The sequence below is a fragment of the Danio rerio genome, chromosome 20 (genome assembly GCF_052040795.2).
Source record: "Danio rerio strain M-AB ecotype USA chromosome 20, GRCz13ab, whole genome shotgun sequence".
Classification (NCBI taxonomy): Eukaryota; Metazoa; Chordata; class Actinopteri; order Cypriniformes; family Danionidae; genus Danio; species Danio rerio.
Genome location: NC_141040.1, coordinates 43,081,460 through 43,092,168, shown reverse-complemented (window position 1 = coordinate 43,092,168; position 10,709 = coordinate 43,081,460). Strand labels below are relative to the sequence as shown.

The 10,709-nt window shown below is 34.5% G+C and overlaps 1 protein-coding gene across 4 annotated transcripts in view; it reads left to right on the top strand.

Annotated features, from left to right (window-relative positions):
• The window catches only part of cad (carbamoyl-phosphate synthetase 2, aspartate transcarbamylase, and dihydroorotase), a 41,092-nt gene continuing 30,383 nt past the window's right edge, over positions 1 to 10,709 (top strand). For 3 of the 4 annotated variants that reach the window (XM_087296318.1, XM_087296317.1, XM_087296316.1), the window contains exons 1-13: positions 1 to 420; positions 3,466 to 3,605; positions 3,693 to 3,822; positions 4,968 to 5,110; positions 5,203 to 5,344; positions 5,557 to 5,728; positions 6,615 to 6,800; positions 7,419 to 7,528; positions 7,628 to 7,770; positions 8,352 to 8,483; positions 8,611 to 8,844; positions 9,612 to 9,833; positions 9,940 to 10,128. In XM_087296318.1, coding sequence (XP_087152444.1) covers positions 327 to 420; positions 3,466 to 3,605; positions 3,693 to 3,822; positions 4,968 to 5,110; positions 5,203 to 5,344; positions 5,557 to 5,728; positions 6,615 to 6,800; positions 7,419 to 7,528; positions 7,628 to 7,770; positions 8,352 to 8,483; positions 8,611 to 8,844; positions 9,612 to 9,833; positions 9,940 to 10,128 — 2,037 coding nt within the window. In that variant the 5' untranslated portion in view covers positions 1 to 326. 4 annotated transcript variants of the gene reach the window in all.

Genomic DNA, 10,709 nt, shown 5'->3' with positions numbered 1-10,709 from the left:
ACGCTACTGTTGCTGGAGCAGAGCGTGGACTTTTTTTCCATTGACCCGGACCACTTTTTGATTTTAACCACCTCAAAACATCAATAACGACCAATGAGCCTTTTTCTACACCAGGGACAGCATGCTATTTGGCCTAGATAACAACAACATCTAAAGGCGCATTTATTTACTCCGCATCCGGGTGAACATCACCTTGCGCGGCGTGCTTTTCACGTGGGCAAACTTCGGCGATAAGGGAGAAACAGAAGTCATTCAGTTCGACTCGATTATACTTTTTGTTAACGCTAGATATTCGCTTAGTGTTTAGAAATACGAACAGTTTAGTCATGTCGCTGAAAATGGCATCTTTAGTGCTGGAGGACGGGACGACATTTAAAGGCCGTCTGTTCGGTGCCGTATCTTCAGTGTCTGGTGAAGTTGGTAAGTGAAAATTAAGAAGCACTGGCATGAAATGTGTCCCAGTCAGCACCTCTCCGAATGGTACACTTGTTCTGTTCTGTCCTCTTCCCGGAATGCGTGACCGATAAATATGTAGCTGATGAGCCGGAAGTTACACGTGTTGGATTTCGCGCTAAATGTTTTAAAAGGGAACACTCAAAAGTAGCCCCTTCGTAGGGCATGTGTGCGCCACATGGCTGACGTCACACGCATTGTTTTAGGATCACCGTTTAAAAGTTAAGGTAGTGAACAATTAGAGAAGTGTTTGCTTTTTGGTGCAGGTTGACAAAACGTTAGTTAGTTAGTTGGTGACTTTACCATATGATTTTTTATGTCTTGTTTAATATTGTTATAAGTATACACTTAGATGAATTTATAAAGTTGGTAAAGTCTCTAAAGCACAAAAATATTTGCATTTAGATGTTTTAGCAACACTTTTTGTGGGGGAAAGCATTATATGCAGGTGTGCTTTAAGTAAAATGTTTAAATCCCTTAAATAAATAAATCACATTTCACCTTTGTGATGATATGTAGGGTCTACTTTTAAGAGATAAATGGGTATTTATAGGGCAAATAAATGTTCTATTCTTGTTCAGATTACCAATATGTTTGTGTAAAAATGAAAAAACATACTTTTTCTGACCTGTACTAGTGGAAATATTTAAAGTAATTGATCATACATAATTGATCATGCTTAAAGGGAAATGTTTAAAAATGTGAAACTATACTGCTAATGGTTTGGAGCTGCACTATACCTGATGAAAGTTGTTTTGTTGTGTAAACTCACTGAATGACATTTTGGTTTTCTATTTAAAAAAAAAAAAGTTTGCTGAGGGTAAAAAACCTAATTTAACAGGACACATTCTAATGTTCAGAGGGAAACAAAAGCTAAACACCTTTACAATAGTAGTTGGCATATTACAGCTTTATTGTAACACATTTGTCACTATATATAAAATAAATATTAAATACTTTTATATCTATATTTGTCCATTTTAAAACCCTAGATGTCCAAAGTAGGGCCCGCGGGCCAAAGTTGGCCCATGCTAACCTTTGATTTGGCCCACCATCCCATTTGAAAAGAGAGGGAGAATGATGGGGAGGGTAGATTGGGGCGAATATCTCTGACACAGAGCATCATTTTGAATATAATGTAACCTTTTGTTTAATGTTTTGTAAATGAATCTGAATTTCTAACATATCAATACAATGCTTGAGACATCTGGGATCAAATCAAAGGCAGCAATGAACTCCATTGTGTTGTTAATGGGCTTATGTTTTTACTGTAATCATTTCATTATGAAACTTGTCAAATTTCGCATTAATTCATATAATTTAAAGCAATGTTTTGTATATATTTTTAAATATGAGGAAATAAATTAAGAAATTATTCATGGAAAATTTAAATGTAATACAGTTTAGTGTTTTTACCTTCGGCCTACAGCCCTCAATCAAGATGTTTTGCCCTTCAAAAGGAAAAGTTTGGGCACCCCTGTTTTAAATATTGATTTGATTAAAATATTAAATGACACATTTCTTTATTTTACAGTTGAAGTCAGAATTATTAGCCACCCTGAATTATTAGCCCCCCTGTTTTTCCCCCAATCTCGGTTTAACAGATTTTTTTTCTCAACAAATTTCCTAACATAATAGTTTTAATAACTCATTTCTAATAACGGATTTACTTTCTCTTTTCATGATAATCATAAATAATATTTTATTAGATATGTATTCAATTCACGTTTAAAGGCTTGACTAGGTTAACTAGGCAGGTTAGGGTAATTAAGCAAGTTATTGTATAACGATGATTTGATCTATATGAAAAAAAATATGGCTTAAAGGGTCTAATGATTGTGACCTTAAAATTTATTTATTTTTTAATTAAAAACCGAAATCTTTCTTGCCAAATGAAACAAAAAAGACTTTCTCCAGAAGAAAAAATATTATCAGACTTCAAAAGGGGGCTAATAATTCTGACTTCAACTGTAAGTGTCCTCCCCATTCCTCCATATACAGCAAATTAGAAAATTTCAGTGATAAAGATTGAGCAAGCATGGCCTAAAATTAAAAATGTTTTCTGTCTAAAGGAAAAAAACAGACTTAAATGAATGCAAGCACATTTAAATGTTACATGTTTCCCCCTTCAATTTCATACTCATTCATTTAGTTGGGCTTTTTGCAGACAGTTGCATTATAAATGACAAAACCCCTCTTATATCATACTGATCCCATCTGATACCACATCAATTTAGGCCAAGTCAGCTTTATTTGGTTAATCTTTAACAAATTAAAGTCAAAACAAAGGCCTGTAGCACGACAAAGCATGTAGTGAAGTTGTTTACGGTATATAAAAAAAATCAGAGACCCATTTAAGTCTATGGAAAAAGTGATTGAGTTACTTATATTGGTGTAACACTGCTTTTGACATTAGGAATGGGGCGATAACTGGTTTCAAGGTTGACTGTGGTTTGGAAGAGTCAAGGGTTTGAAACCACTACAAATTTCTGATAAAGTGTTCCTACAGTATACGCAAGTTTTCTGTACTCCTTTTATATTTTTAGGGCAACAGTGAAAAATATCACATGAAAAGCTACTGGTCAGCCCATGAATCAACAAACATTTGAAAAACAAATCAATAGTGCACCAACATCCAAGCATGCTTTAGACCTGAACATTGCCCTGGCTTTACTTTATATTCTTCAAAGAAAGATAGTAAAGATGCCTTTTCAAGTTGTCAGTAAATCTGTGTTTTTGAAACTAATGAAGACAGCAGAAGTCAATGATTTATTTGACATGTTTACTGTTCAAAAATATTTGAAATGTTTCTTAAAATGAATAATATTGTGTTCAATGAAGAAAAGTTGTTATTTTTCACCCGGACGTTTAAAAAGAATAAATTGTAGAGCAGTGATCACAATACCGTGAAACTGTGATATTTTTATCCAAGGCTATCATGCTGCAGAATCTTTTACTGCCCTATGCCTTCTTGACGTTCCTCTTCCTGACTCTTAAAATGTCTGTCCTCAGTTTTCCAGACAGGAATGGTGGGTTATCCGGAGGCACTCACAGATCCGTCTTACAAGTCCCAAATACTAACTCTGACGTACCCGATGATTGGCAATTATGGTATTCCAAAAGATGAAGATGGAGAGTTTGGACTCAGCAAGGTTTATTTTTGTTTTTCGTGTCTACACATATGCCTTTATTTAAAAAATACACCCAAAATATAATGCTGCTTTTTTCTTGTGATCTAGTGGTTTGAATCGTCCCAAATCCATGCCGCTGCTCTCATTGTTGGGGAGGTTTCGGAGAATCCCAGTCACTGGAGCGCCGCCAAATCTCTGGATGAGTGGCTCAGAGAGCAAGGCATCCCTGGCCTCCAAGGTCAGTCAGTTCCAGTTTTTGCCTGACTATTTCTTAGGGCAGACAATACTTTACTGTAAGGTTCCATTAGTTACTTACATGAACAAACAATGAATAAATCTTTGTAAATATTGGTTCATAAGAAATACAGTAGTTCATTCATTATTGGTCCATGTTTACTTGTATTAGCTGATGTTTACAAGCTCCACTTTTGATTTTAACAATGCATCAGTAAATGCTGTAATGATTAATACCATAAATGCTGTACAAGTGTTGTTCATTTTTGGTTTGGTATTAATTGCATTAATTAATGGAACTTTATTTTAAAGTGTGACCCAAACGTTTAACAAGTATTTATGGACCTATAAAACACTAAAAGTTGTATTAATTTTGTTCTTACTACTTTGGTTTGCTGAAGTATAGAGTTGTTTTACTTTCATATTGTTTTTGAATTTTTTACTTTGTTTAATGCACAGTTGAAGTCACTTATTTGCTCTCCTGTGAATTTATTTTCTTTCAAATATTTCCCAAATGATGTTTAACAGAGCAAGGATTTTTTCACGGCAATTCCTATGATATTTTTTCTTCTTTAGAAATTCTAATTTGTTTTATTTTGGCTACAATAAGATCAGTTTTTAATCTAATAAAAACATTTTAAGGTCAATTTTATTAGGCCCTTTAAGCAATATTTTATTTTGATTGTCTGCAAAACAAACCATTGTTATACAATAACTTGTCTAATTACCTTAACTTGCCTAATTAACCTAGTTAAGCGTTTAAATTGCACTTTAAGTAAACACTAATATCCTAAAATATATCTAGTAAAATATTATTTACTGTAATCATGGCAAAGATAAAATAAATCAGTTACTAGAAATGAGTTATTAAAACTAATATGCTTAAAAATGTGTTGAAAAAAATCTTATTTCCTCTAAACAGAAATTGGGGGAAAAATATGCAGGGGGGCTAATAATTACGGAGGGCTAATAATTCTGACTGCAACTGTATCTGCTATCCGATAAATCTTGTATAGCAATAAACAAACAGCACTACTACTCTTGCTTGACAAATATTTGCTTTTATTCATACAAAGTAAAAGCAAGAATTTTAATCCCATTGTACTATGGTTCAAAAAACTAAAACATAATTTATCCTGTGAAAATCAGGTGTTGACACTCGATGCTTGACCAAAAAGATCAGAGAGAAGGGAACCATGTTGGGAAAACTTGTGGTGGAAGGAACTCCAGCTGACAATATTCCGTTTGACAATCCAGACGCCCGAAACCTTGTTAAAGAAGTTTCCATGAAAGTAGGTGTCTAGCTTCAGTGTTTTTTAGATGGATGATGTTGTGTAATGCAGTGAAATTTATTTTTTTGTGTTCTGTATTGCCCATTCAACAGGCACCAAAAGTGTTTAATCCAGAGGGCACAGTGAGAATCACTGCTATAGACTGTGGCATCAAGTACAACCAGATTCGTTGCTTGTGCCAGAGAGGCGCCCGGGTCACTGTTGTCCCCTGGGATCAACCTCTGGACAGCAATGGTAAACAATAACACTATTGTTGAGGGTTGTCTTCTGGGAAAATGGCAAATGAAATGAATGTATATACAACTGTTGTATTGTGTGTAAACTTTGTGAATCCCCAAAAATGATTATATAAATTGATAAGTAATAATTTGTATCAATATTTCACTCCCCTAGTAAATGCAAATTGAAAATGTTATCACTGTGCACGTTGCCTCTGTTTTTTCTAGACTTTGATGGGTTGTTTATCAGCAACGGTCCTGGCAATCCTGAGTACTGTAAGGAGACTGTAGAGAATATACGCAAAGTGGCATGTGTGGAGAATCCCAAACCTATCTTTGGAATTTGCTTGGGCCATCAGCTGCTGTCTTTGGTCATTGGCGCAAAGACATACAAAATGAAGTAAGTCATCATCTAATTAATTAATTTTTTAATGGTATTTTCCATTGACTTCTAATGCACATTTCTTTTTAAAGGGTTAATTGATTCAAAATTCAAAATACACTTCCTCTTACATCTTTCCAAACCTGATGAATTTTGGTTGACATAAGAAAAGGAGGTATTGTTAAAAACCTTGTGAACCGAACCACAATTTGAGATGTTATTTTCAGTGTTCACTGTTCCACAGAATAAAATAAGTCAAGTTTTGTAGTTATATATTTACATATTGTTTAGTAGTTATAAGTATTATATAAAAATCAATATAAAGTCATTATTTAAATATTACATATGGAAAGAATTAAAGTTGAGACAATTTATAATGAATTTTAATTTCATTTCAATCAAAGAAATAATTTGTAAAAATAACTTTTCTTTTTTTTAACTGCAAGATATTAAGATTTATCTTGAATATAAGTGATGCATGAATGCGTTAATATGTTATTAATCCTACTAAAATAATGTTAATTTCCTTTTAAATAATGTGAATTTCTCTGTTTTTGGTTAAAAAAATAATTGTAAATTAGTGTTCTTGAACTAGGCATCATAAGTTAATAGTCAGTGGATTATATTGTTTGGCTATGGCTCTTACTTCCCATGACATTCCAGATCTTCTAGTGTGAAATCTGGTTCATGCTGAGCTCAGCAGTTGAGTGAACCGCTTGTGTTTTCCTAAGAGTCCTGGGATACTTGCTTTGTTTGCTTGTGCTCAAGGCCGAATGAGATGCCAGTCCACATCTCTTTCTTCAGTAGCGGACAGTCAAAGGGTTCATTCAGAGATGGTTTATAGTCTGTGAAGTGTTTTCTTATGAATATTACAAGCTTTATTTATGGTCTCTGTGAATTTCAGGTACGGTAATCGTGGCCATAATCAGCCATGCATCCATAAAGGAACCAGTCGCTGTTACATCACCTCTCAGAATCACGGATTTGCTGTGGATCCAGAAACTCTTCCAAAGGACTGGGATGTGCTCTTCACCAATGCTAATGACCAAACCAGCGAGGGCATCGTTCATAATCACAAACCACTCTTCAGGTTAGCCTTTATTTCTTATTATAAAATTTGAGTTTTTTTTTTTTCCGTTGTATAATTCATTCATTCATTTTCTTTTCGGCTTGGTCCCTTTATTAATCTGTAGTCGCCAAAGCAGACTGCAAACTTATCCAGCATATGTTTTTACGCAGCGGATGATCTTCCAGCCACAACCCCATCTCTGGGAAACATCCATACACACTTTCACACACATACACTACGGACATTTTAGCTTACCCAATTCAACTGTAACACTTATCTTTGGACTGTGGGGGAAACCTTAGCACCCGGACGAAACCCACGCGAACGCGGGGAGAACATGCAAACTCCACACAGAAACACCAACTGACCCAGTCAAGGCTCAAACCAGCAACCTTCTTGCTGTGAGGTGATAGCACTACCTACTGTGCCACCGCGTCGTCTTCGTTGTGTACACTCTTTTTGATTTACAAAGCTGTCATCATTATGTAATCTGTCTTCCTGTTTTGATCTTGGCATGAAATTGCTATAGGTTGCTGATATAGCGGTAAATAAAAACAATGTCTAATTTGTGTTTGCATAAATAAAGTATAAATTAGTATAAACCTTGTTTAAATGTATTAAAACTACTTTGCTTTTCAGTGTCCAGTTCCATCCTGAACACATGGCAGGTCCGACAGACCTTGTTGGTCTCTTTGATGTGTTTCTGGATACAGTCAGAGATGTAAAGGAGAACAAGGCTGGAAAATCAGGTGATCTGGTCCTATGTAGTTAAATTGTTTGCATATTTTTGGTCTGTCACATTAAATGATTAAATAATAATTATCCATAAACTGCTATTGTTTTAACAGTGAAGCAAAGATTAATGGAGCACCTCACCTTTCCTGGATCTCCTGACCCAAATGCCTTTGTTCGACCACGTAAAGTTCTGGTTCTGGGTTCAGGTGGTCTTTCCATTGGACAGGCTGGGGAGTTTGACTATTCTGGATCTCAGGTGAGGGTCAAAGAAAAGCAGCCATTGAGATTGTTTAGGGTTCATTCACTTATAATGTGTTTTTCCTTTCTAATGCACCACTTCTACTTTATCTTTTTAAACACACTCTTGATAAGTAGCTGTTTTTTTAGATGCTGTATCAAGTTTAAAGAGCTTTTACGCTCAGCTGTTAATCTGTTCACTCTCAGTTCCAAAGCAGTGGACAAATCATAAGAACTCTGCTCAGTGTGTCTTAGTACCTTTAAGCTCCACGCTGCACTTCATTATGCTAATTCTGCTTCACTTGCTAATTATGAAAACATTTCATAATTAGCATATTTAACATAATTAGCATTAATAATAATAACCTTATTAGCTTCATAATTTTTTTACATTGTTTTTGATCATTATAAGTTGACAATATTATTGTTACAATAAAAAAAACAACAATTATTATAATAATTTATTATTATTATTATTATTATTATTTATTGTTGTTTCCTCTATTAGTTTGAGACTTGTTTGTTGTCAGAGATCTAATCATCCATGTAATGCATTTATTTTATTATGTGCATTTATGTTTGTCTTTTTTTTTCAACCAGGCTATAAAAGCTATGAAAGAAGAGAATATCCAAACCATTCTCATCAACCCAAACATTGCCACAGTACAAACCTCAAAGGGCCTGGCAGACAAAGTCTACTTCCTTCCGATCACACCAGAGTACGTCACACAGGTAGGAAAAACTCAGCTCTCTGTTTTTTTAGGCTATGTTTTCTTTACAAATTAAAAATAAATAAATGCATTAAAAAATTAAACTAAATGAGTTTCCGAGGTCAAGAATCTTGTCGTAATTCACGCAGGTGATAAAGAACGAGCGTCCAGATGGGGTGTTGCTCACTTTCGGAGGTCAGACAGCCCTGAACTGTGGTGTGGAACTCACAAAACAAGGAGTGCTGGAAAAATACAAAGTGCGTGTGCTTGGTACCCCAGTGGCCTCCATAGAGATGACAGAAGACAGGAAGATCTTTGTGGAGAAGATGGAGGAAATCAACGAGCATGTCGCCCCCAGTGAGGCGGCCATGTCTGTTGAACAGGTTAGCTTCTAACTGTATTGTCAGTATCAGGGGATCACAAATGTTTCTGTGTCAAGGATTTCCAATTATGTGTGAGAGAAAGGCCTACAAATACTGTAAGAAATAATGTGATCTAAAGCTTTAGATGGGTATTAGTTTTTGACAAGTAAATAATTAGCTTTTCATTGTCTTTTTGTACTAAAGCTGAAACTATCAAATTTATGGTAATCTTCAACTTATTTAGATTGTTGTTATTTATTTAGATGTATTTGTTGTTGATATTATTATTATTATTATTATTATTATTATTATTATTATTATTATTGGCATTCATTGACATTTAACCAGCTGATTGTTTTTGTAAATACAAACAAAAATAATACACATTTTCATATATTTTCATATATTGTTCAAAAGTTTTATTGATATTGACATACAACCATTTATTTTTATTTGTTTGTAATATAATTTAATTAATTAATTAATAAAAGTATTTATTTATTTTTATTTAGTGTTTTATTGCGTTTATTTGATTTTTATAAATATGTACAGATGTACTTATCGTAATTAGATGTACAGATGTAATTAGAGCTGTAAAGCTTAACTTATCGATTTTAGGTGAAAAATTAAATCTGTAAGAGACGTCCAATAGATTAATAAGTATCAAAAAAGTTTTTAATTCCCGTTTATGTAAAGCACTTTCAATTGCCACTTTGTAAGAAATGTGCTATATAAATAAACTTTTCTCGCTTTAATTACTGTTCAAATATTCTCATTGATTTATATAGGCAGTGGCTGCAGCTGAAAGACTTGGTTATCCGGTTCTGGTCCGTTCAGCGTTTGCCTTGGGTGGACTGGGTTCAGGCTTTGCCAATAACAGAGATGAGATGATCACGTTGGTCACTCAGGCCTTTGCCCACACATCACAAGTCCTGGTTGACAAATCGCTTAAAGGCTGGAAGGAAATTGAGTATGAAGTAGTGCGGGATGCCTATGACAATTGTGTTACGGTATGAAGCCATGCTTTTCATTTCATTCTGACATTCTCATTTTCAAATTTTAACAGTGTGTGTTGTCATTTCTGTTCTTTTTCTAAACTTATTTATTTTTATTTAGGTGTGTAACATGGAGAACATCGATCCTCTAGGAATTCACACTGGTGAGTCCATAGTGGTAGCTCCTAGTCAGACACTGAACGACTATGAATACAACATGCTGAGAAACACAGCCATCAAAGTTATTCGCCACTTGGGTGTTGTGGGAGAGTGCAACATTCAGTATGCCCTGAATCCTGAATCAGAGCAGGTAATTTAGTCTTTTATATCTTCCAATAATAAGCTTTAAAAGGTACCCCGAGATGCGCATCTGTGTTTTTGACATATATTTTAATCTGAAACATTAGCATTTCATTCATATCCTAGCTTAACTGGTTGAGCTAAAGCACATCTGATTAATAACAGCTACAATCTATAATAGCAGTGCTGAGCCTGCCTAACCATTTCTCCACTTTAACATACAGCATATAAGCAGTGTAGGTAACCATCTTATTATTTTCTTATGTTTAATCGAACACTCAGTTATGCAAGAATAAGTGACTGATTTTAGTTGTGTCTTACAGGGCATGGGATATTTCAGATAATAGTGAGCATTCTTTTGTCAGAAGTTCTGATTAGAAGTTGAAGTGCTTTTTGATGTTATAAAATGTAGATTTTTTTTGGCAGAAGGGAGAAACATAAAGTTTTGAATGCTTAAAGGTGCATGTCCACTGAAGTGTTTATTTTCTCAAGCATACGGTTTATGGCAAGTGCTGAGAACTTTCAGTTTTTTAAAGGTCTCGTGAAATGATTTGAAATGTGCATTTTTATTCAGTTTAACGCAATCTCAAC